Raw genomic sequence first — 26,411 nt, 5'->3', positions numbered from 1 at the left:
TTGCATTTCAAAAGGACCTAAAACAATTAGACCCCAGATCACACCTCCATTTAAGCAATAGGGCAGCCAGAGAGTCCCAAGGGAGTGGGGTGAGGGGAAGGGACAGGAATCCTGGAAGAGCTGGCCTCTCATCTTTCTTCTGGGTCTGTCCCCTTCCCCCACTTTCACACACATCCCTTTGGAATGAAAGAGCCAGGACTGGACCTAGGGCCAGGTTATGACAGCTATCACCAATTTGGTCCAAAGTTTCTATCTCTCTCAGAGTCCAAGTGGAAGAGGCAAACGTCATACAGACATTCAGGGCTGCAACTTTTGGTTCTCCACACAGCACCGTCAAAGGGGCCCCTGGGCTGAGATAAGGGGCAGTGGCAGCGAGCATGTTTGCTAATCCACTTTAACTCAGCTCCACTGTTCTGCCTCTTTCCCAGAGTGAGCCACACGCGGATTGCCCCCAACAGGGTGAAGGTGGGAGCAGAGAGCTGGTGGAGCGTGAGCTGGGTGGTCAACACATGATCTAAGACTCGTCTTCCTGTCTCCTTGCACACCGCTTCCAAGCCTTGGAGAACTCCCCTAAGCACTCGCGAGGGCCCTCTGTGCCAGGCTCAGGAGAGCGTTCTTGTACCCAGGCAGGTGAACCTGGGTCCTCTAGCCAAGCCATGTGTTGGTGGCCTCTTACCTATCTGCATGACTCTCCCAAAGACAGATGTGTTGTCCACGGTGCTGCAGTTCCACCGCCTCTGACGGAACTGGTACTGGCACTCCTTGATGCCCGTCTTGGCTCCCTCCCCGATGTAGGCCATGTGCTCCTGGTACAACTGGCACAGCTTCCTCTGGCCAGGGGAGAGCCCAGGAAGCTGGCTGCACACGGGCTGGGCACCGATGATAAACATCTCGGGTCTCTGTACAGGGCTCATAGCTAATGACCTACAGCGGAGATCCAGAAAGGGGACAAAAGACCAAGGAGTGAGCACAGGCTGTGTCAGCACTAAGTCATTCATTCAACACATTTACCCAGTGCTTTCTTTCTGTGCGCAAGGCCCTGTACTAAGGGCATGAAAAGGAAACTTAGTAAAACAGAGGCGTTGCCTTCAAAGGGCGTTGTGTGGGAAACTGAGGCACAAATGCAGATGACATGAAAGATGTCAAATGATCAGACAGAGAAAGAGCTCTTGCAGCTGGAGAGAAGATTTTATAAGGCAATGGCCAGAGTGCGAACTGGGTCCCAAAGGCCGGGGGTGGGGGTGGGGGGGCAGGCAGGGAAGGGCGATAGGGAGGGCATAGGACATTCATTCCAGGCAGGGGACGGAAACAGCCAAATCTCAACAGGAAAGAGGACAGCACATGACTTATTCAAGGAGTAGGCGTGATTCATTCACTTGAGCCCCAGTGCAGGATGTATGATGGAAAGCAATAAATTCCTTTAACTAGACCTGCCCCTATGCCTGGCAAACAGAAGCCAATTTACATACATCACAACACTGTCTAAATCCCCTGACCCACCCCTTCTCTGTTCAGCGGCTTTCCCTTGGCTCAGCTTCAACCAGATATAGTAAAGTGTGCAATTAGATGAGAAGACTGTATAGATATGTCATCTGAGTGCAAACGTGAGCGGGGCACAGATCTTGCAAAATAGATGAGGAGTGCCTGCCGTTTGCACGTTGACTTGGCAATGACAATAGTCTTAAGAACACAACAGAAGGCCCCACACAGTCCTGTGGATCTCTCAACTTCTCATCTGGTCATCAGACTTATAAAACAGGAATTCTACTCTCCTTGCCCACATTGGGGGAAAAAATCAATATTCTTATTGATCCAATAGCAACGCAAGAGCTATTTCTAACAACACATGGGGATGGAGGAAGGTCCAGGAAAAGGGGAAAGCAGACAGGATCAGAGGAAAATACCAAACGAACTCCTCCTCCTTTATCCTCAGTGAACCTCTACCTCTGGGGGCTTGTGAGAGACAAGGCTGTCCTAGTTTTCCTGGGATAAAAGCGATTCTTAGGATTCCTACGAATAAAGGGATGATCACAACACACGGTGACCTTTCTCTGCATTCAATTACCAAAGGAGGCGTAGGTTGTAGAGAAGGGCCTCAGCCCCCCTCACTCACCACCAGGAGCTGGCTTCGGCCGGAAGCTGAGCCCAGCTGGACAGCAGTGCAGCGGCGAGCAGCAGCCGGCTGGGCATGGTGGGCCTCAGCCTCGGCCCTCCCCAGTGCCCTGGGAAGACCCCAGGGGCGGACGGCTTCTGAAGCGGGGCTCCCTGGAGAAAAGAGAATCAACATGGAGATGAAGCTGATGAGGCAGGACCAGAGGAGAGGGCGGGGTGGGAGCACCAAGGATGAGCTCCAGGGTGGGGGGCGGGGGCGGGGATGGGGGGTCTAGTCAAGTTCTGCTCGGGCCGGCAAAGAGATCCAGCCTCTTTCCATCCTCCATCTCCTAGTGCTGCTCTTCTCACCAGGGGAGCCTTTGCGTCTCCTACCCCCACGAGTGGGAACCCTACTCAGGACCTCATTCCAAAGGAAACAATAAGCTGGGAAAAGAAAAGAGGAATGAAAACGAGTCCTTTCAAGCCCAGAGCCTGTTCCATATAGCATGAAGGAAGATGCTTTGGTTGCTGCAGCGTCCACCTGCCCTTCCTCCAGAGCATCCGAAGAAACCAGGGCACCATCCACTCCTTCCTGTTCATCTCCCTCCAGCCAGAGGCTCTCCTTCATGGGCTACGAACAGCTGGTGAGTGAGATTTACCTGCAGCCAAGTAGGAGTCTCCCCTCCTATCCGTACCCTTCTCACTCCAAGAAAGTTTCCGTGTTCCAGCCCTTGTTTCCCAGGAATATAGCAGACAGAAGGGCGAGGACTGCACTTTCTCAAGGCAACTCCTCTGAGCAATACCATGTGTCCCTAAAGCTGCCTGGGAGGGGGGGGGACATGGCATCTTCCTAGGTGGCCTTCCTCCCCTCCTCTACACTGTGGCCCTCGAGGGGCAGCCAAGAGCACCGCTGGCGACAGTAGGGCACCACCAGCTCTGGGTTTTGCGGCCCTGATCTCAGAAGTCTGGGCCGAGGACGCATCTTCTAAAAGCAAGGACCCTTCCCTCCTGGCTCAGGAGCTTCCCGCATCTTTGCCTCTGCCTTTTTTATAACTCGTGCCTGTGCCTGTATCCCAGGAAAGAGCACCCTTCCTCCAGCCCTTGGAAACAAATGTAAAATCCTTGCTTCTGGATCTTAGAGCAAGTCTATTAAAACACGCCCCCTCCCACTCACCCCCACCTCGTCTCCCCCTCAGCTTCCATCCAGGGCGTGACCCCACATTTCCAGTGAGTCTTCTCCCCGGGACCCCTTAACACTGTACACACACACACACACACACACACACACACTGGCGCACGCGCACCCAGCGGGCCCCCCCCCCCCATCTCACCACGCGGCTCCCGCAGCCCTGGGTCTCCAGGCTCTCCGGGAGGGGGCGGCAGGTGCTGTGGGTCATCAGCCTAAGAGATACTTTTGTCCTGGGGCCACCAAGCGAGGAAGGTGGCCTGAACAGGACCCGGGGAAGCTGGGCCACAGCCCGGTCTCCACCCCCCTTAGGTTTTTCTTCTTGAGGTTTCAGCTGGGACAGGAGTACCAACAGGCAGGTGTGTGGGGCCGGCAGGGGGCAGATCAAAGAGGAAACTTGCTCCTTCCCCTTTGTCATGCAGAGCCAGCTCGGAAATGATCCGGCCTCTGGCCCGGCCCGACTAACAGCTCCCCACACCCTACTTTCCCAACAGACCTCTCCTCCTCTAAAGGACGCCCCCTCCCCCTTTGCTCTCCCCCCCCCCCCCCCATAAATCCTCCCTGTCCCTCGGGGCAGGAGGTCTGTGAATGCACCGACTGGAACCAAGAGAGATGGAGCAGAGATAGGGCTGGCACCAGAAGCTAATGGCTTTATGAGGGGAGGTAACCAGGTCCAGAGTAGGGAGGCCAAGAGAAGAGCTTCAAAGGGTTTCCTTATGCAAACATCCTCAACTCCACCTCCCAGTCCTTCTAGGGGCCGAGGAGTCGGAGCAGGCCGTCCCCGAGCCCGAGCCCCGCGGGCCTCCTCCCTCCCGCGGCCGGGCCTCCGGCAGGCCCCCTACTCCTGCCCGCCCCACCCACGTCCTCACACGTTCCCACTGCCAGGCTCGACGGGTGCCACCTCTGATCCCCAGAGATGTTCCCCTTATGCCAGTGTCTCTCACATCTGTCACACCTTTTCATCAAGCTCCTGTGAAATCTCTGCTTCTGCAACTCCTAGGTTCCACCGAGGCCACGGCACGGGGGGCACCGTTTCTGAGCCAAGGATGGGAGTCGCTGCCCACTCACAGTCACTGTGGCTTTGACCCCCCAGTGACAGGCCGGCTAAGGCCAGGAGCTGCTAATCCCGCCCCTCAGTGCCTCCCGAACAACCGACCAACAGACGGGGCTCACTGCCCAGCTTTCCCACCAAGCCCCGATTTCCACCAAACTTTCAGCTCATTAAAAAATATATATATATGTAAAAACAAACAAACAAAAAAGGCCAAAGCGCATGTGGTGACTTCTTTTTCTGCCTTCTCAATTCTCAAGTCCCTGGAATTGAACGCCACCCCCTCCCCCAGGATGACCCCTGGCGGGGACAGACACATGGGAACCACCCTATGTGTGGTCACAGAACCCAAGGGCCAGCTCTCTGCCCTGGCTGACATTCTTTTCTTTCCTTGTGAGGAGCTGGGAGGAGAAAAGTGAAGATGGGCAACTGGTTTCTTCAGCATGGGCAGCATGGAAACTTCTGGCCTCAGCCCAGCTGGGCTGGAGGGTGGGCACTGAGGCTTTGGCTTTAATGACTGGGACACATTGAAAGCCCTGTTTGTGGGTTACAGGTGAGTTTTACAGTGGGGCTCACCCAGGGAAGGCTCTCCTTTGTGTAGGAAGAAATATCTAGTAAATATAGAAAAGACTGGAGAGGGAACCCCTCATGCTGCCTTTTGTCATAACTACAGATTATCTCAGATAATGAAAGCATCTCCCCTTCCTAGGAGGGGGGACATCATGTCAAACACAGCAAACACAGCTGAGCATGAGGGAATCCAGGGTCTGTATCCTTTTGTGGTAGAGGGTCAGGGAGGGGAAGACGCCTCCAGAGGGCCAGAGGAGCTGGTCAGACATCTGCTCTGCCCTACTTCTTCAGTCACTTATGTATTTATTCATTAAAGTCATTAATCAAATGTGTACTGGGGGCCTTGTATGTGCCAGTTACTACTCTAAGGGCTGGAGATAGGGCCGTGAACAAGGAAACACATGGTCCAGTGAACACTGTAAGGAAAAGTAAAGCGAGGACAAGAATCAAGAATGGTAGAGGGTGAGGCGCCTGGGCGGCTCAGTGAATGAGCATCTGCCTTTGGCTCAGGTCATGATCCTGGGGTCCTGGGATCGAGTCCCACACCAGGGTCCTTATGGGGAGCCTGCTTCTCCCTCTGCCTGTGTCTCTGCCTCTCTGTATCTCTCATGAATAAATAAATAAGTAAAATACTAAAAACAAAAAAAGGGGGGTGTCTTGGTGGCTCAGTCAGTTAAGCATCTACCTTCAGCTCAGGTCATGATCCTAGGGCTCTGAGATCGAGCCCTGCATCAGGCTTCTGCTCCTCAGGGAGCTTGCTTCTCCCTATCCCTCTGCCTGCCACTCCCCCAGCTTGTGCTCTCTCTTTCCCTGTCAAATAAATAAATAAATTAATTAAATAAATAAAGTGATCCCTGGGTGGTGCAGCGGTTTAGCACTGGGAGATCCTGGAGACCTGGGATCGAATCCCACGTCGGGCTCCCAGTGCATGGAGCCTGCTTCTCCCTCTGCCTGTGTCTCTGCCTCTCTCTCTCTCTCTCTGTGTGTGTGTGACTATCATAAATAAATAAAAATTTAAAAAAAATTAAAAAAAATAAATAAATAAAATCTTTAAAAAATAAAAATAAATAGGGATCCCTGGGTGGCGCAGCGGTTTAGCGACTGCCTTTGGCCCAGGGCACGATCCTGGAGACCCGGGATCGAATCCCACGTCGGGCTCCCTGCATGGAGCCTGCTTCTCCCTCTGCCTGTGTCTCTGCCTCTCTCTCTCTCTCTCTGTGTGTGACTATCATAAATAAATAAAAATTAAAAAAAATAAAATAAAATAAAAATAAAAAATAAAAATAAATAAAATCTTTTAAAAATTAAAAAATAAAAAGAATGGTAAAGGGTGATAGCTTACATTCTTTGGGGCCCTTTAGGGAAAGCCAAATTCTGAAATATCTGCCCAGCTCACATCTCCAGCTATGGAGACAGGGAAATGGTGGCAGGGCTGTAACCCTGCTACACAACCCAGACTCCACTGTGCCACGTCCCAGGTCCCTTACTGAGACTGCAATGCCTGTCTTTGCCATCGCAATTAAAGGGGTGCATATTTGAAAACAGGGTTCCAGGTTCCTCTTCCTTTCCTTCCTTTTTTGGACTCAGTCACCAACTTTCATTCTCTTAAGTAGCTCCATGCAGTTAGCCCAGAGGTAGGAGACCGAGGAGAGAGACTTGGGCAAGTGGGGCTTACCCCAGCCAGTCTGTCCTAAAGGGGCACCTCTGTGCTTCCACACACACTTCAGAGCAGTGTACCCCAGAAGCCCCTCCACACACGGCAAGAGCTTTGACAAGGTCATAGCTGTTCACAAAAGCCACCATCAGGTGTTCAGGACTGACCTCCTTCAGCGCCTGAGAACTCAAGCAAGTCCTGCATGAAATGGTGTCACGTCCCGCACCTGCCCCGTTGCTCCAGACAGGCACCCTCACACCTAGAAACCTACCCAGAAAGAACCAACAGCTTCCATGGGAGCCTCTTCCTGTCATTGGCTAATTCTTTCTGTGTGACCCAAGGAGGAGCTATGTAATGTGTGATTAAAAAATACATTTGTGAGACACTTGGGTGGCTCAGTGGTTGAGCGGCTGCCTTCGGCTCAGGGCGTGATCCCAGGGTCCCAGGATGGAGTCCCACATCGGGCTCCCTGCATGGAGCCTGCTTCTCTCTCTGCTTGTGTCTGCCTCTCTCTCTGTGTCTCTCATGAATAAATAAATTAAAATCTTTTTTAAAAAATTACTTTTGCAGGGGGCCTGGCTGGCTCAGTCCGTAGAGCATGTGACTCTTGATCTCCAGGTTGTAAGTTCGAGCTGGGGTGTGGAACCTACACTTGCAACTTTGTTAGCATTCCTGACATAACAAGGTAGAGGCTCTTAGGAGTCCTTGGGAAGAGAGTGTCTCCCTTTGAGAACTTATGACTAAGCTGGTGTCCCAATGTCTGCCAGTGATGTGATGATTTCCACGGGGTGGTACAGGTGGGGGAGGAGCAGGACAGATGGAGAGCCTTCTCTCCCCTTGGCCACTTAATTTCCACCACTGTAGAGAAAGACTTTTTTTTTAAGGTAGGTTCCACACCCAGCATGGAGCCCAAGTCAGGGCTTGAACTCATGACCCTAAGATCAAGAGTCACACACTTAACCAACTGAACCACCCAGTTACCCCGAGAAAGATTCTTTATGGATCTCAAAACACTTGACAAACACCTCCTAAAATACACTCTGGTTCCCTAATTTCCTCCTCTATTTTCATGTAAGTACTCATCCTTCTTAAACCTGAACACCAAATCAGTGCTCTGTGGTCTAACTCAATGGTTCCCACACCAGTCTTCCTGAAACACTAATCATTTCCATTTGAAGACCTACTGTGGTTCCTAGCTCTTCAACCATTCTAAACTTCCTGGCCTGGCCTCCTTTAATTTATGTCTCATTCGGGACACCTAGGTGGCTCAGGGGTTGAGCATCTACCTTTGGTGCAGGTCATGATCCTAGGGTCCTAAGATCAAGGCCTGCACTGGGTTCTCCACAGGGAGCCTGCTTCTCCCTCTGCCTGTGTGTCTACCTTTCTCTCTGTGTCTCTTATGAATAAATAAAATCTTAAAAAATAATTTATGTCTCATTCTTCTGAAATTCCCATTGTGGGGTTTCTTATCCAATCTCCTCCTGTTCTTGTTCTAGGAACAAGAACTGCTTTCCCCCCAAGCCCCCATCTGATCCTCTTCCCAGGGATGCCTTCTGGTCTCCAACAGTACTTCCAAGTCTACTCAAGATTCATCTCCTCCATAAAACTGTCTTTGATTAATCCCATGCCATGAAAATCTTTCCATCTACTTGATATTTCCTTGGCACTTGGGAGGACCACATCCCACACTGGCTGCCTCATAACTGTGCTTTTTTTTTCCAGTAGATCCAAAGTTTCCCAAATGCATAAACTTACCTCCCCTACTTTCTCTGTATGCCTCCTCGTGCCTAGTACAGTATTACTAGACAATAATAAATGACTGCTAACCAGTGACAATACTTGATATTAGTGAACATTTATTGAGTACCTTCTACATCCATTGAGCCGAATATTTTATATCCAATTTTCTCACTTAATTTTCACTAAAATTCTATGTGGTCTATGGCATCATTAGGTTCACTTTGAATATAAGGAAAGTAAGTATAAAAAGAGTAAGATGGCAGCTGGGTAGCTCGGTCAGTTGAGCATCTGCCTTCAGCTCAGGTTATAATGTCGGGGTCCTGCTCAGTTGGGAGTCTGTTTCTCCCTCTCCCTCTGTCTCCTCTCCCCTGCTCATGCTCGTGCTCTGTCTCTCTCTCTCAAATAAATAAATAAAATCTTTAAGAAAAAAGGCTTATCCCAAAGTTACTAGTATAAACATACACACACACACACACACACACACAGAGCCTTGTGTGTGTGGGGGAGACATGCTTTCCCCAACAAAAATGATATCTGGATTGAGAATAAGTCTGGCTGCTTAATGCTGGAGAAATTAAAATAGAACAGTAGTTTTTAGAGAGCTAGTGTTTATGTTGGGATGGAAAAGACAAGTCAGGCCAAGAGGTAAACGTGAGGGAAGATGGACCCTGGCATGGTTTCAGATGCTTATGGGAGACACCAGCAGAGGCAAGGAGCAGAATGGTTACCTAAAAAAATGTAAGGTTTGGAGAGAGAGTGGAAAGAAATCTTAGAACCCTCATAACAGAGAAGCTGACCAAGAGACTATATCCTTAGCAAGAGAAGATTCTATTTGATAGCATAACATTGCACTACCTTTCAGAGAATATAGCTACCAAGGAGCTCCTTTCAAAACTCATATGTGACCATGTGACTTCCCTGCTTAAAACGCTTCAAAGGTTCTCCATTTCTTTTCTTTTTTTTTTAAAGATTTATTTATTTATTTTTATTTGTTATAGACAGAGAGAAAGAGGCAGAGACACAGGAGGAGGGAGAAGCAGGCTCCATGCCAGGAGCCCGACGTGGGACTCGATCCCGGGACTCCAGGATCGCGCCCTGGGCCAAAGGCAGGCAGATCCGCTGAGCCACCCAGGGATCCCAGGTTCTCCATTTCTTAAAGGGTGAAGTCCTTATCACATTATATAAGTCTTTTATATACTCATCACATTATATAAGTCTTTTCAAAAATTCGACCCTCGCCAGTGTTTCCATCCTATTTGGGTTTTTGCTCTGTGCTCCAGAAACCGCAAACTGCTGTATATATTTCCTTATCCACCCCTCACACTGTTTCTCCCTTTGTGCGGTGCGGACTTCTGGGAATGTTTCTCCTCTCTCTGTGCGGGTCAGGCTCCTTTGTCCTGAGGTCACATATTCAAAGAAACCTTCCCTGCTCATCCCATCCAGAGAAGGCCTCCACTTCCATCAACCTCTCGCTAGCTGGCTTTGTATTTTTGTCCCAGGATTTATTTTTTATTTATTTATTTATTTATTTATTTATTTATTTATTTATTTATTTTTAATATTTTATTTATTTATGACAGATACAGAGAGAGAGAGAGGCAGAGACACAGGCAGAGGGAGAAGCAGGCTCCATGCACCGGGAGCCCGATGTGGGATTCGATCCTGGGTCTCCAGGATCGCGCCCTGGGCCAAAGGCAGGCGCCAAACCGCTGCGCCACCCAGGGATCCCCCAGGATTTATTTTTATTTTATTTTTAAAAATATTTAATTATTTATTCATGAGAGACACACTCCCTGCAGAGAGCCTGATGCAGGACTTGATCCCACGGATCATGTCCTGAGCCAAAGGCAGACACTCAACCACTGAGCCACCCAGGTGCCCCTTGTCCCAGGATTTAATATAGTTTGGTATAATCTGGCAGGCTGACTGCTGATCTGTGTTTTGTTTCTTGCCTCATACACCCTGCAAATGGTCTTGTTCACCATTTTCTCCCCACTGGTTGGGAGAGTGCCCAAGGGTACCTGGTAGGTGCTCAATAAATATTTGTTGACTGAAGGAAAAGAAAAGGCTTCTTTGGCTCTCAAGAAAATAGAAGGCAGGCTGTGGAGGCCAGCCTCTCATGGAGACAAAGTAGTCCTTTTGGCGTCCACATGGTCCAGCCCACAAAAAACTGCCTCTACCGATGTATGAGATTCTGGAGATTCCAGGTCTCAGCTTTGTTTCTACCTTTTCCTCAAAGGCATGAGTGGCAGGCAACCTCTAAAGCTGTGCATTAAAAGATAATGTGAAAACGTCTAAGACATCGCTCCTTGAGATGCTTTAGTCTAGCAGCAGGAAACATGAAAAATCTACTCTGAAAGGCAAGACATGGGATCCCTGGGTGGCGCAGCGGTTTGGCGCCTGCCTTTGGCCCAGGGCGCGATCCTGGAGACCCGGGATCGAATCCCACATCGGGCTCCTGGTGCGTGGAGCCTGCTTCTCCCTCTGCCTGTGTCTCTGCCTCTCTCTCTTTCTCTCTGTGTGACTATCATAAATAAATAAAAATTTAAAAAAAAATTAAAAAAAAAAAAAAAATGAAAGGCAAGACATCCCAAATGCCCAAGGAGTCCAAGGGAGCCTCCACAGTCAGGACATGGGATTGAAGTAGGGCCTTGAAGAATGTGTAGGCTTTAAAAAGGAGCAAAGGGGAAGGAGGATTTCCCATTAAGATGGGGTTTGGTCAAACCAGAAAATTTCAAGGTGCTTTGGAGAAGGGTAGGAGAGATTTTGCAAAAAGAAGGACTTCCATAATCTCCAATGTTCTTAGAATCATTCTTATTCATTAAATTTATGGAGTGTCCCTCTGAACCCCGATACTGATTTCTCACCAAGCATTCAGTATCCATCACCCCGGAGAAACTCCTGGGATCTGCAAGAATGGGACCTGAAGGGGATCAGTCACCTTTTGACCATGAAGTGATGGCTGGGTAAATCTTCCCAGAGAGCCAAGTACAGAAGTTGAGATACTGGTTGATCACACTCCTCCCTCACAATCTTGCTTGTTCTTTGTTCCCCAATTCTCTTCCTGGGTCCAGGCCTAAAATCTCACTGCTCATCCTGCCTCCTCCCTCTCCTTTACCCTCCATGCCCAACCAACAGTCAGCTCCTCTTGACTGGGCCTCCATGGTATTTAGGAAGCCCATTCCCTGCTCTCAGCTCCTGCTGCCCACTCTGAGCTACTACAAGAGCCTGCAAGTGGTCTCCTTTGCTTCCAACAATTTGCAAGTGTCTTTTGCCTAATTCTTATCTATGGAACGATTGAACGAATTCCTTCCACTCAGTTCTCTAATTGCCAAGGTAATAGCTGGCTCCCACGTTGCTCAAAGTGTGGTCCCCAGACTGCCAATATCAGTATCACGTGGAAACTGATTAGATATACAAATTCTCAAGCCCCACCTAGACCTGCTCAATCTGCAACTCTGTGGCCAGTGCCTAGCAATCTGTTGACACAAGCCTTCCAGGCGCTTCTGAGGCACACCAAAATTTGAGAACCTCTGCCATAAAGCAGTTTGGGGGACAATGTAAGGAATTAATGCGCTAAACCTTTCAAGGAACATGTGTCTCTGTTAACAGCAAATGTCTACCTTTTAGTGCCTTAAACTAGTGAGTGGTTCCTTAGCTGGGGCCACAGAACCACAAAGCATGCAAACCAAGCTTTATCTCTAGAAGGAATACATGTGTCCACCTACTTCTACTGTGATGGTCTACATGTATGTAGCCCCTTATAGTTAATGCAATACTAACTCATTTGAAAGCATTACTGATGATTGTGGTGGTGGTTGCACAACTCCAGGAATATATTAAAAACCACTGAATTATACACTTAAAAAGGTGAATTGTATGGTACAGAAGTTATATCTCAACAATGCTGTTACTTTTTTTTTTTTTCAGTGTCCTGATGGTGCAGCAGTTCTGTTTTCGTGGAGACGTCTGCCCACGTGTACACCAGAATGCATGTCAAGAATAGCAGTGCTATTAAGAGTCTCACACTGGAGGGGTGCCTGGGTGGCTCAGCTGGCTAAGGCCTCTGACTACTGGTTTAGGCTACAGTCCCAATCTCAGGGTCATGGGATTAAACCCCATGTGGGACTCAGAATGGAGTCTGCTTGTTGCTCTCCATCTGCTCCTCTTTCTGCTCTCTTTCTCTCTCATGAATAAATAAAATTTTAAAAGATTCTCTCTCTCCCTCCCTCTGCTCTTCTCCCTTACTCCGACTTGAACAATCCCACTCTCTCTCCAAAAAAAAAAAAAAAAAAGAGCCTCAAACTAGAAACAACACAAATATCCATCAACATGATCAATGAATGGATCAATTAATTGTGATATAGTAATGCAAAGAAATATCAGGATGAAAGTGAATGAATGAAGCACTGTTCCATGCAACAACATGCATGCATCTTACAAACGTAATGTTGAGAAAAAGCAAATCACAAAAGAATATATAAATTATGATTCCAGGGCAGCCCCAGTGGCCCAGTGGTTTAGCGCCACCTTCTGCCTGGGAGTGCGATCCTGGAGACCAGGGAGTCCCAAGTCTGGCTCCCTGCATGGAGCCTGCTTCTCCCTCTGCCTGTGTCTCTGCCTCTCTCTCTCTCTGTGTGTGTCTGTCCTGAATAAATAAATAAAATCTTAAAAAAAAAAAAAAAAAGGAGGACAGCCTGAGTGGCTCAGCAGTTTAGCACCACCTTCAGCCCAAGGCGTGATCCTGGAGACCCGAAATTGATTCCCACATCGGGCTCCCTGAATGGAGCCTGCTTCTCCCTTTGCCTGTGTCTCTGCCTCTCTCTCTGTGTCTCTCATGAATAAATAAATAAAATTAAAAAAAAAAAAAAAAAAGGACAGAACAAGTTGAGGTGCCTGGCTGGTTCAGTCAGTAGAGCACAGGACTCTTGATTTTAGGGTTGTGAGTTCTCCCCTGCTCCTGTGCTCCCACACTCTCTCTCTTTCTGTCTCTTGCTCTCTGTCAAACAAATAAATAAAATCTTTAAAAATAAAAAAAAATAAAAATCATAGGGATTAAAAATTTAAAATTATTTAAAATTTAAAAGTCATAGGGATTTAAAAAATAATATAAATAAATAAATAAATAAAATAAGGAAAAGGTCTCATTAATACCTAACAGTTTAGGGGGATCTTTTAAAAAAGATTTTATTTGAGTGCGCGCGTGCGCGCGAGAGAGAGAGAGAGAGAGAGAGAGAGAGACAGAGAGAGAGAGAGACAGAGAGACAGAGACAGAGAAAGCATGCAGAGGGAGAGGGACAAGCAGGCTCCCCACTGAGTAGGGAGCCTGATGCAGGACTCGATCCTGGGACCCTGAGATTGTGACCTGAGCCAAAGGCAGAAGCTCTACCAACTGAGCCACTCAGGCACTCCAAGGGGATCTTTATATATCTCTTCAGTGGAAAGTACGACTATAGCCTCATGGGGCATGTGACCTTTTGTAGGGGGTGAAGCTTACAAAAGGGTCGTCATCCTCAAAAAGAAACCTCTGCCTTAAATGCATGTTGAAAAATGGAGGCACAGAGACAACCACTTGGGATAACTACTTGAGGGCAGGTAGGGGTGCTGGAAAGGGAGGGGGTTCTGTGCAAACCACACCTACCGGCCACTGAATGCTAGGCCTGGATTGACTATACACATAAGAGCAGCTGCCATGACCATGCCAGGGGCCAGCACAGTATTTTGTTTCTTCTCTTCCCACTCCAAGAAATGAGGGTCTGACGAAACTACCTTCTGGTACAACCACCTTTGCCGACCCTCCACTCCTTCTCCCTCATCAATTCTTACCAGTTAGTCCTGTAGCTAGTTGTTTCTTTTTTTTTTTTTTTTTTTTTTTGTTTCTTTTATATAGATCTCTTCACAGATAATTTTTCCCTTAAAAATATTTTTAAAGTAGTGACCGAAGATGAATGCAATTATGTTTATGTAGCCAAGACTTGATCAGAAAATCCCATAACCTCTAGAAAGAATCCCCAGATGCTCATCTTTCTTCTCAGCTCAATTAACATAGCCTTTCCCTGCCAGCCTTAATTATTTCTCCCAAGAGTCTCTCTCTGTCTCTAGGTCTCTAGTTCTTCCTTCCAAGCTTTTCCCAATGAATCCTCTCAGCCCTAAGGCAGATCATTCTTTTGTGTGATCTACTTTCCCAACGGTTGAAGATGAAAATTAAAGGGTTTTTTTTTTGGAGCAGGTATTCTCAGCTTCCAGCATACAGCTCATCTCCCATAGTGTCTTTTCTCTTTGTTTCTCTCATTTGCAGGAGAAATAATGCCCTGGCGATGGGGGGATGAAGGGATTAGAGGGGGTAAGAGTGATGTGATTTTCATCTGGCCCTCAAGAAAAATGCAAAAGTGCCCTTCCCGGAAACTGCGCTTGCCATTTACAATGAGAAATTTCTCACAATCTGGGAAGAATAGACCTAATCATGGTACAGGGTGACAGGGGCACAGAAATACAACCTGAGGCCTCCATGCTAATATCTAGTTCTTGATGTTTCAGAGAAAAGCGATTCCCCAGATCCGTCTCCAGCTCCTAGTGCCTGGAGAAGTGTGAAAGTGGCCACTCACACCCAGCAAGAATCATCCTACACACCGGGCAGAGCAAATCCCCAAGACCCCAGGGCCCATACAGGTCCCAAAGGTGGTCCATCCCAGCTGACTCCTTCTTGGTTGTTACACTTGGAGGGGGAATAAAAGAGCAGTGTCTTCCCCCGCCCCAGAATCCCAGGACCCTGAGATCACTACCTGAGCCAATGGCAGGTGCTCAACCGAATGAGCCATGTAGGTGCCTCAGAAATCTTATTCTGTGCAGAAAATAAGAAAATAATTTTTCCCCCTCCTAAATCCTGATAAATTATTATTTTTTAAAAAGATTTTATTTATTTATTCATGAGACACACACACACACACACACAGAGGCAGAGACACAGGCAAAGTGAGAAGCAGGCTCCATGCAGGGAGCCCAATGTGGGACCCGAACCTGAGGCTCTGAGACCACGCCCTGAGCCAAAGGCAGACACTCAACCAGTGAGCCACCCAAGTGTTCCTAAATTCTTTTTTTTTTTTTTTCCTAAATTCTGATAAATTAATTTCTAAAGATGTTCTAGCAAAGAAGGCAGAAAGGTATGGCCACCGGTCAGTGTAGTATAGGAAATTGTTCTAGAAGCATGACAGCCATGGTTGTGGACTTTGTTTTAAGAGAGTTGGAGAGCTGATGGGAAAGTGGTCTAGAGGTACTGATCTTTCTCCAAGTAACCTTATTTCCTCTGAGTCTGGTTCTATGGGTACTTTTGTATTCTTCTGGGACATGGCCACCCGCTTCTGCCAATTCCCTGGCTTAGACAGAATGAATGAAGCAGAGAAATGGAACTCTGGATCCCCATCCTGGGCAGAAGGATGACCTCCCTATGCCTTTGGGCTGGTTAGAATAAAAACATATCTTGTGCTGTCAGGTAAATGTGTTCCTATTTTTGCAAACTGAAGCATATTTTAAGACATGGAGAAATCTTACTATTTAAAAAAGCAGGATCACCAACTGGCAGACAACAAAATCTCTTTGGCTAACACAATGATTTAAAATTTTTGGAATATGAATGCCTTGGTGAGTGGGGGGTGGTGTACAGGCTCCCGAATTTCCCCAAATCCCCACTTTTCTCCATCGCATTTCTCCTGGCTGCTTCACACATCACATTTTGCTTGTCAGGTGCCCAAAGGCTATTAAGTACACACTGTTACAGCACCTGGGTGGCTCAGTCAGTTAGGCATCTGTCTTGGGCCTAGGTCATGATCCTGAGGTCCTGGGATCAAGTCCCACATACGGGTTTCCTGCTAGCGAGAAGTCTGCTTACTCTCTCCCTCTGCCCCTCCCCCTGCTTGTGCTCTCTCTCAAATAAATAAATAAAATCTTTAAAAAATTACTATGCCACTGTTATTGAAAGGAATTGTAATATGTGTATTATATATTATATATTACATACACAATAGTCATTTTACTATATGAACTATTATCTGAACTATTTATAAATCTGGATTCGCACATACCGAGTTTTCTGAACACAGTTATGCTAACTCTTCTTTTTTCTGAACAATTCTGTCATTCCATCCCAGGAACTAAGTTTGGATGAGAATTTCTGCTTCCCCTTACTCGAGTGTTTTCACTCTCTTGGAATCTCACTGAAGCTGCCAAACTTAGGCTCCAAGAATTGGCAATTTCCACTTGGAAAAACAGGATAATGGTTTTGTTTTTATTAATGGGGGGTGTGTATGTGAATACTGCTGTGTTAAGAGTATCGGAAGCTGCTGCCCTGGATTCAGGGGCCTGGAGTGGTGAGTGCCAGGGACTGTCCTCTGGCTGCCCTGGGCCAGGTACGCAGAAGAACGCTTGGCTGGCTGCGCTCCAGTGGCAGTGGTGGCAAGGACAGCCAGCCAGCAACCTCCCCCTGCGGCCGACTACTCATGCAGAAATGACACTTGGGGGGCACCCAGGTGGCTCAGTGGTTGAGCGTCTGCCTTCGGCTCAGGTCATGATCCCAGGATCCTGGGATCGAGTCCCACATAGGGGTCCCTGCAGGGAGCCTGCTTCTCCCTCTACCTGTGTCTCTGCCTCTCTCTGTGTGTCTCCCATGAATAAATACATAAAATCTAAAAAAAATTTAAAAAAGGAAATGACACTTGTTTTTTTTATTTGGGGGGAAAACAGTAACTCTAAGTTATATGGGTCTGCCTATCAACTCCCCCGAGCTATTGCTCCTATGTTTCAAATGGACCCTGAGATGCTGCTATGGAAGAGCTCCTGAACCCTCAAAGGGAAGAAGTGTCAAGCAGCTTTCTAATGAAAAACACAGACAGAGAGAAAGCATTCAGTCCCTCAGACACAGCCTCACTTCCTTGTCACCGAGTGAGAAGCCAAGCAGGTCACCTTTCTCACCTCCCCCAGGGCTTAAACATTCCCATCTCCTGCACCACGGCTGGTGTCATGGCCAGCAGTCTTTAGACCAGGTCTGTGAGCCTCACAGGTTCTGATTTGGGGAATTCAATAACATGTAACTCTGTGGCTGCTTCAGGAAAAAGCATGGTCACCAAATTCAGGCAGGCCTGGGCACGTTCAAGAGGCTTTTGGTTCACCGCTGAGATTCTTTGGGTTTCTTTTATGGCTCTGCCAGGCCTCTTTGACCAAGCTCCAGCCCTCCTGCTAAATCGCTCCTGTGGCTGCCTGCTGGCTTCCCCGGTGAAGGCCGGGGTGCTAGAGGCCGTGCCTCACGGTCTGTGCCACCTCAGCACAGGGGCTCTGTGGAAAATGAACCACGCCAACAGCCCCTGGCAAACACCTAGCATTAGGCAGCTGTTTGATGAATGTTAAACGTTCATTGTTGAACCAATATTTATTGTGGGCCTACTGAGCATCCAACACTATATAGGAGGTTATAATAAAGTAATAAGATGTTACTCTCCTGGGAACTCGGTATCACTACCCTGTCCCGTATGGTAGCCACTGGCCACATGTGGCTTTTCAACAGAACATTTCCAAGATCACAGACAGTTTATGGAAGCTAGAAGGGGCACTTGGGTGGCTCAACTGGTTGAGTGTCTGCCTTCAGCTCAGGTCATGACCCCAAGGGCCTGGGATCAAGTCCCATGTCAGGCTCCCTGCTTAGCCTGCCTTTCTTTCCTTTCTCTCTCTGCCCTCCCCCTGCTCATTCTCTCTCTCTCAAATAGATAAATAGATAAATAAAGTCTTTTTAAAAATACAGTGGGAGCTAGAAATCAAATCATCACTGATACAAAATCAAAAGCTCCATTTGAAAACCATTATTTAAATTTGGTGCAATAAGGGCACCCGCCATAATAGAGGGAATACATAAGGTACTGCAGACACTTGAGTAAGGGCAACTAACTGTGTAATCCATGGCCGGGGACCAACACCCCACCTATGGGCCAGCGAGATAAATTTTTTTTATTCCAATGATAACCTCCACTCACTGTCTTCAGAATTACCATTAGGAAAAAGAGACAATGTAACAAAGTTGGGAGCAATTTTTCACCATCAGAGCTAAATGGGTAGCTATTTTGCATTTCCTACTCAAGAGAAAAGGAACAAGTTCAGACCCAGTGAAAACACCAGAAAATAATGTAAATGGAATTCTTTCTGTGACTCCAATTCAAATCAATAAACAGTATTGAGCATCTACTAGGTCCTACTCAAAGAGAGAAATTCTTCTAATCTTGTAGCGGTGGGCAAACACACACAAGATGACAATATTTAGGGCAGCCTGGGTGGCTCAGCGGTTTAGTGCTGCCTTCTGCCCAGGGCCTGATCCTGAAGACCCGGGATCGAGTCCCATGTCGGGCTCCCTGCATGGAGCCTGCTTCTCCCTCTGCCTGTGTCTCTGCCTCTCTCTCTATAGTATGTCTCTCATGAATGAATAAAAAAAATCTTTTAAAAAAATGACAATATTTATCAGAGTGACATGTTATAATGAAGGTGACAACTACTTTCCAAATGTTATCCTTGGTATCCAAGTACTAGTCCTGAAGTTGACTAATTAATTCCCAAGGAGGACATGTTTCATGATAGAGCTGAGCTTGTCCCAAGGAGACAGATGGAATTCCCACAAATGGAGACAGGACAGGGAGACCCTCCCATTGGGCAAAGTGCAGAGGCCTGAAAACATAGGACACATTTTCAGAATGATAAGAACATCACACAACAATTTCATGTCCAAAATTCAATGATAAAAACCAAAGACACAGTTGTCTGGGTGACTCAGTCCATTGAGCATCCGAATGTTCTCAGCTCAGGTCTTAAGCTCAGGGTCATAGGTTTGGGCCTGAATTGGGCTCTGCCCTAGAAGTGGAGCCTATTTAAAAATAAATAAGTAAATAAATAAATAAAAACAGAGAGAGAGAACCAAAGCCAAAATTCAAAGAAAAACAAGTCACTAACTGTGAGTGAAGCAGGACCTTCATACTGGGACTTGCTCATGGAAGACCTGAGGCTCCACTGGGAGTTTGGGCTTCATTCTGTCATCTGCAGGAGCCATCCAAGGCATCTTAACAGGAGAGGCATCATAGGATCTGTCTTTAGCAAAACTGCTGATGGTCTGCCAGCAATAATGATTGATGAGGCATAGAGAGTGAGAGTATAGGGGCTGGGAGCCCAGCTGGGAGGGCTAGTCCAGGAGAAACAGGATAAGGGGCAGAAAAAGAACACTGTCAACCCAAGTGGAAAGAAAGGGAAGAGGTGTGGTCTGTGCATTACGTTAGTGGTGGGAATCAACCACCAGTACAGGCCCTCAGACCACTTGATTTTGGTCCCTGTTGAGCTGAAATAAAGAATACTGAGGGTAGTATATCTGCATGTGGCTGTGGAGAGAGCCTACTATTTTTATCCTCATCTCCAAGGCTACAGTAGGTGCTTGGCACAGGTCTGATATCCATGGAATCTTGCCATCTGGCAAATACATGTCATCGATCAAAAAGAGGCACCATTCTTGAAGAAACAAAGAGCTCAAAGTACATTTACCACCTCGAATGAGTCAGCAGAAACATGTGTATTAAAATTAACCAAAAATTTAAAAAAATTAATCAAAAATATATATAGTTAATAGTAGAAATAGGGGCACCCAGCTGGCTTAGTCAGGGGAGCATGCAACTCTTGATCTTGGGTTTGGAAGTTCAAGCCCCACACTGGGTATAGAGATTACTTAAAAAGGAAATATTTGTCTATTTTAAAAGATTTTATTTATTTATTCATGAGAGACACAGAGAAAGGGAGAGACATAGGCAGAGGGAGAAGCAGGCCCCCTGAGGGGAGCCCGATGCAGGACTTGATCCCAGGACCCCGGGATCACACCCTGAGCCGAGGGCAGACGCTCAACCACTGAGCCACCCAGGCGTCCCCAAAAGAAAATCTTTTTAAAAAAATAGTAGAAATAATTACCAATAACTTCTGCATTCCTGGGTTTGTATGTCTGGATACACACACACATATATATGTTTGCCCAGAAAGTTACTTCACCCCCATGTGCTGTCTTCCCACTTTGGATCTTCAAAGCTATTCGTGGCAGAGGCCACTTGACAGTCACTGAAACCACACACAGCTTGACTACATCCTCCAGCCTCCATTGCACTAAGATGTTGTTATGTGACTGGGTTCTTTCTAAAGGAATGTTAGAAGAAATGAGGTCTACTACTTCCACTCCGGGCCCATAAAATCCACTAACAGGCAGTCTTCCTGGCTCACTTTCCTTCTCTCACCTTGCTGCAGATAAGCATGGTGGCTTTCAAAGTGAGGGCTGAGGACGGAGTCATTAAGACAGAAGCAGCCCAGGTCCCCAAATGACCACCTGGAGAACTGCCTGCCAATAAGGAACACGCATTTTGTCTTTTACCTGGGCTAGAAACAAACTTTGATGGTTTTAGAGCCAAGCTACATTTGGGTGTTTGTTCATCAAAGAAGCTACCATTAGCTTAACACATACTCTTACAACCTTCATTTTACCTTGTATTAGACTCATCTCTGTACTTTTAGAAAAATTCCCCTTTTGGGGACACCTGGGTGGCTCAGTCAGTTAAGCACCCGACTCTTGGTTTCAGCTTAGGTCGTGATCTCATGAGTTGTGAGATTGAGCCCCACATCGGGCTCCGTGCTCAGTGGAAAGAAAATCCCCTTTATAGAATGTAAAAACCCCATTTCTATTTATAGTTGCTCAAATGGTTTCTAAGACTACCAAAGGGACCTCAATTGTAGATTGCTCTCCTCATTAAAAATATATAGGTCTTACCTAAAAATAAAATCATAAAAAAGTAAAAATATATAGAGGTATCCAACCACTCGGTTCTATGAGGACAGACTAAATGAGGGTAACTATGCTTGAATTTCTGTTCTTTGAGGTCTAAGACCTAGAAAGACAGTAAAGCACAACATCTTTGAGGAATTAAAAGAGAAAAAAAGTTTAATCCTATATTAAACTATTTTACCTACAGCAAGAGCTAAGTAACAGCCCATCATATTTCACCTATGCAGTCTCAGCTCTTCATAACTGTGTGACCCTAGACAAGTCTGAGCCCTTGGTTTCTCAATTACATAATGAAAAACTGAACTGTATAATCCCTAACATTTTGTGCAAGCCTAACATTTCTGGCATCTACTGACCAGTCAACCAATCCAGTGAATTTGCCTCATTAAGTACATTGGGCAATTTATTGCTCTTTTGAAATAAATTATTTTTAAGAATTCCAACCTTTAATGAAAGTAAAGCCTAATAAAACACGACACTAAATTTTAGTTTTAAATGACAGAAGCTAATTAAGATATTTGGATAGTGTCACTTAAAAAAAATCTTTTATTGGCATGCCAAGGTGGCTCAGTGGCTGAGGGTCTGCCTTTGGCTCAGGTCGTGATCCCTGGATCCTGGGATCAAGTCTCATATCAGGCTCTCTGTGGGGAGCCTGCTTCTCCCTCTGTGTATGTCTCTACCTCTCTCTTTGGGTCTCTCATGAATAAATAAATAAAAATCTTTAATAAAAAGTTTTAAAAAGGGATGCCTGGGTGGCTCAGCAGTTAAGCATCTGCTTTCAGCTGAGGGTGTGATCCTGGAGTCCCGGGATTGACTCCCACATCGGGCTCCCTGCATGGAGCCTGCTTCTCCTTCAGCCTGTGTCTGTGCCTCTCTCTCTGTGTCTCTCATGAATAAATAAATAAAATCTTTAAAAACAAATCTTTTCTCGTAATAGGTAAAAATGACTCTCTGATTTTAAGCTGCATTTCCTTGATCGTTAGTGAGGATATACACCTCTCCATGTTTATTTTATTATTATTATTATTTTTTACCTCTACATGTTTATTAGTCATTTTGTTATTTCCCCTTTCACAGGTCATTTAGGTTTAAGATTAGAACACTGGCAGTAGGATCACAGAAGGGTACATCACTGCCTGCATCGTTCTGCCGGTGGCCAACCAAAGGGTCCTACAGCATCTTGCCCACACCCACCACCAGCTCAACTGACAGAATTATAGGACTCTCAGCCCTGGTTCAGCTCTGTGCCTCCCAGAGTATGCCTGCCTTTCATTATGTATTCAATTCAATGGAATAAAAGTGGCTGCAAGCATAGCATTGCGGGGTTCCATATTTATTCTCTTTCTGTGACAGCCGCATCCAATTTTCTCAGTTGAGAAGTCAAAAAGGTTACAAATTCCACTCAGGACCTGGAAATCCAGCTGGGCTGTTTGAGCTTCTTTCTGCTTCTCCATGAATAAAGATTCAAGAGGCCTTGAGCCAATAATGCTGCTTATGACGTACGAGGCAGATGGGTCCTCTTACTCAACTGGCCAAGGAGACACTGGCTTTGCCTGGCTAACTCTCGCACACAAATTTGTTTTTGCCAAAAGAAACCCTGTAACTAGATATGTGCTGAAGTCACACAGAGAACGGAAGTGTTGAATCAGAAGGCATGTGTTGGCTCTGCTGCTTTTCCAAACCTCACCATGCTCTGTGGCCACAGCACTGTCCTGACATCACCATTCTGCATCTAGGTGATGCAGTGTGTATGTGTGTGTGCAGTGATTCAAATAAATGACAGAAACGAACAACTCTCTCCTGCCATCTGGGTTCTATCAGCAAAATAAAATAAAACTGTTGATTTCAAGAGCACTGAGAAATTCCATCTAAAAAAATCGTTTTAAAAAACTGACAGAGAGGGAAATTCTAATGAGGATTCTTTGTAAAAACTGCCCAGTAGCCAGTGTCCCAGAGCTGAAATCAAGAAAACATTAGCTGGAGTGCTGTAGGATCACAGCCACTGGAGTACGAATAAGGGAGGAGTGGCCCTTGATCTTCTGCAGCAAGGGCCCGGTCCTAGTGGATGTCACTGTCTGGGATGGAAGTAACAGGCAAAGATAGCTGGATCCGAAGCTCTGATGGACTACAGACAAATGTGCATTAATGGCACACAGCATTACCATGGTTGGCTTGACTTCCTGGCTGTATCAGAGAAGCTGCATTTTTCTACTCCTATGCAGTACATCCACTATACCCCGGAAAGCCTCTGCCACGGGTGGTATCCACAGATGACAGCAAGAACAGGGATGTAAAAATACATCCCAAGGACAATTTCCAGTTTAAGATGACCAGACCCCTAGGGACATTTCAGTGGTAAATGTGCTCATTAAGAGTCATTAAGACAGCAGCAGCCCAGGGCCCCAAATGACCACCTGGAGAACTGTCTGCCAATAAGGAACATGCATTTTGCCTTTTACTTGGGCTAGAGAAATCACACACCCAACCCTAAAGGCCAATATCACCAACCAGAAAGTCGATGTAGGGACACCTGGGTGGCCCAGCGGTCGGGGGTCTGCCTTTGGGTCTGCATCCTGGAGTGAGGGATCCCGTCCCTGTGGGGAGCCTGCTTCTCCCTCTGCCTATGTCTCCGCCTCTCTCTGTCTGTCTCTCATGAATAAATAAATAAAAAATTTTTAAAAAGTCAATGGAAAACAGCACAGCATAACATAGCAAGTATAATGTGACCTGATTTGGTTCAGTAGGGAACAGCATGGAATGGTGTACAGCAAATGATAAAACTCTTGCACTTTTCCAACATTAAGAAAACAATCCTCAAAGACTCAGGCAAAACCAGAAATGTCTGTGTGTTTTCTATTCCAGCTCCTGCCTCCATCCCAGGCTGTTTCCCACAACCCGATTCATTCACTGATCCAATTCTTTAAAGAAACAGCTTCCTCTTCCCCTCTCTCACCACTCTACTGCGAACCCCCAACACGTATTAATCCAAGAAATGCGATCAGAATTAGAGGCAGTATTTGTTGAGTGCTGATTGCATACGTGTACCAGGAGCTGAAGGACGGGGAGGAGCGGAGGCAGGCAGGTGAAGAGTAACAAAACAGACACAACCCTTGCCCTCTCTGCAGCGAGAGCAGCCAAGCCAGGAAGGTCCAGGGAGGGAGTGACAATCACAAGACAGGGCTGTGGGGTTGAAGAGTAGGGCCGAGTTCCCGTCCCTGTTAAATTCTAGGCAGGAGCTGCTGCAGAAATCTCTACCTGTTTGGTTAGCCTGTTGAACAAACAGAACTTGTGATAATTTGTATGCATAGAAGTAAACTTTCCTTGACCCATTACACCCCCTCTGACTTAAACAAACAGTTTTTTTTATTGAAACAAAACATGGAGAGAAATGCACACATCTTAAATATAAGCCTGATGAATTTTTACATTTGTATACACCCAAGAAACCATCACCCAGATCAAGAACCATTTAACCATGAAGCAAATCAAATTGATATGCTACAGAAAAATGCAGGAATAGAAACCAGTTGGATCTCTAATGCGCCTTTTAAAAGCTGTGTTATTGTTGTTGATTTTATTTCGATGTTTAGAGATAGCTTATTCTTTGTGAGCAGGAAGGGAGCAAAAAGAAGTCCCTCAAGCAGGAGCCAGACACACAGACACTCATTCAGAATAGAGCTTTCTTTCTTTCTTTCTTTCTTTCTTTCTTTCTTTCTTTCTTTCTTTCTTTCTTTCTTTCAAGATTTTATTTATTTATTCATGAGAGACAGACAGAGGGAGAGAGGGAGAGAGGCAGAGACACAAGCAGGCTCCATGCAGGGAGCCCGACATGGGACTCGATCCTGGGACTCCAGGATTACATCCTGGGCCGAAGCCGGTGCTAAACCCCTGAGCCACCCGGGCTGCCTGCAGTGGAGGGTTTTAGAGGAAGTAACAGGGGCAGATCTGTGACTAGGGGCAGGAAGACAAGTAAAAAACAAACAAACAAAATGCTCAGTTTGGAACATCAGAACTGAAAACCAGCTTTCTCCCAGAGCCGCGGATAATTTAAGACAATCTAATGTTAACCATATGATTCTTTACTTTGTTCAAGGATTAAGAAGTGCTTGAATTTTAAGCACTTACTATCTTACACTATAGAACACAGAAAAACTTTAGTTAGCATTTCATGTACTTCTGCAAATGTTTGATCCTTCCCACTGCAAATGGCGAGTACAAATGTAATCTTGAGTGTGCACCTGAGTGAAGAATTCAAAGATACTCTGTAGATCTAGGAAAGATGCACTCAATCTCAATTGTTCCCAGGACCCTGAGAAAATCACTTCTTTCTTCTGTGCTTTATTTTCTCCATTTGCAAAACAAACAAGTGTTGCCATTAAATGTCTACGCGGTGTTCTCAGAGGTTTAAAGGGAAGGTGTCATTTAATAAGTTTTGTCATTGTGCCAAAATGTTGACAAGTCCAATTTCAGTTTGTGCCCTTACCCAGCTAAATCAAGGAATTCTCCATATAGCCACTGATTTTTTGAGTAAGTTATTTGAACGCTCTGGCCTTAAATGGTAAGTGAAATTTAAAAATAAAAAGTAGGGGGCAGCCTGGGTGGTTCAGTGGGTTAGAGCTGTCTTCAGCCCAGAGCATGATCCTGGAGACCCGGGATCAGGTCCCACGTCGGGCTCCCTGCATGGAGCCTGCTTCTCCCTCTGCCTGTGTCTTTGTCTCTCCCCCTCTCTCTGTGTATCTATGAATAAATAAATAAAATCTTAAAAAAAATAATAAATAAATAAAAATAAAAAGTAGGGAACACCTGGGTGGCTCAGTGGTTGAGCATCTATCTGCCTTTGGCTCAAGTCATGATCCCGGGGTCCTGGGATCGAGTCCTGCTTCGGGCTCCCTTCATGGAGCCTGCTTCTCCCTCTGCCTGTGTCTCTGCCTCTCTCTGTGTCTCTCATGAATAAAGAAATAAAATATTTTATTTATTTATAATATTTTAATATAATAAAAATAAAACGTAAATTAAAAATCTCACTGAATTCTAGGTCTCCAAACTGAGAGGTGTTCCAAATTTAGAAAACATTTGGACAGGGTTTTTGTACTGTTTTCATGTCCCTCCCAGGAGAGGGAAAAGCCAATGCTTGGTGTGATTGACATCTTTAGGAATGACTGGTATTCAGGAAAACAGCAGTCAGTATCACATGATGGAAAAATCTGACTTTTATCTCCTAACCATCTTTTTTCTGGGTTGTGAAGAGTTAATTCTGGCTGTTTTCTAAACCTTTCACCCTAAC

General features: G+C 46.2%; 1 protein-coding gene across 1 annotated transcript in view; it reads right to left on the bottom strand.

The window, feature by feature from the left end:
* Positions 1 to 26,411, bottom strand: part of WNT5B (Wnt family member 5B) — a 109,048-nt gene that overhangs the window by 14,495 nt on the left and 68,142 nt on the right. Inside the window, exons 2-3 of the mRNA XM_025461687.3 lie at positions 2,114 to 2,265; positions 677 to 924 (exon numbers count right to left, since the gene is read on the bottom strand). Coding sequence (XP_025317472.1) covers positions 677 to 924; positions 2,114 to 2,265 — 400 coding nt within the window. The remainder of the gene's footprint in view (positions 1 to 676; positions 925 to 2,113; positions 2,266 to 26,411) is intronic.

This window comes from Canis lupus, chromosome 27, assembly GCF_003254725.2.
Source record: "Canis lupus dingo isolate Sandy chromosome 27, ASM325472v2, whole genome shotgun sequence".
NCBI lineage: Eukaryota > Metazoa > Chordata > Mammalia > Carnivora > Canidae > Canis > Canis lupus.
Note: the sequence above shows the minus strand (reverse complement) of the source record. Positions and strands in the feature narration are given on the sequence as shown.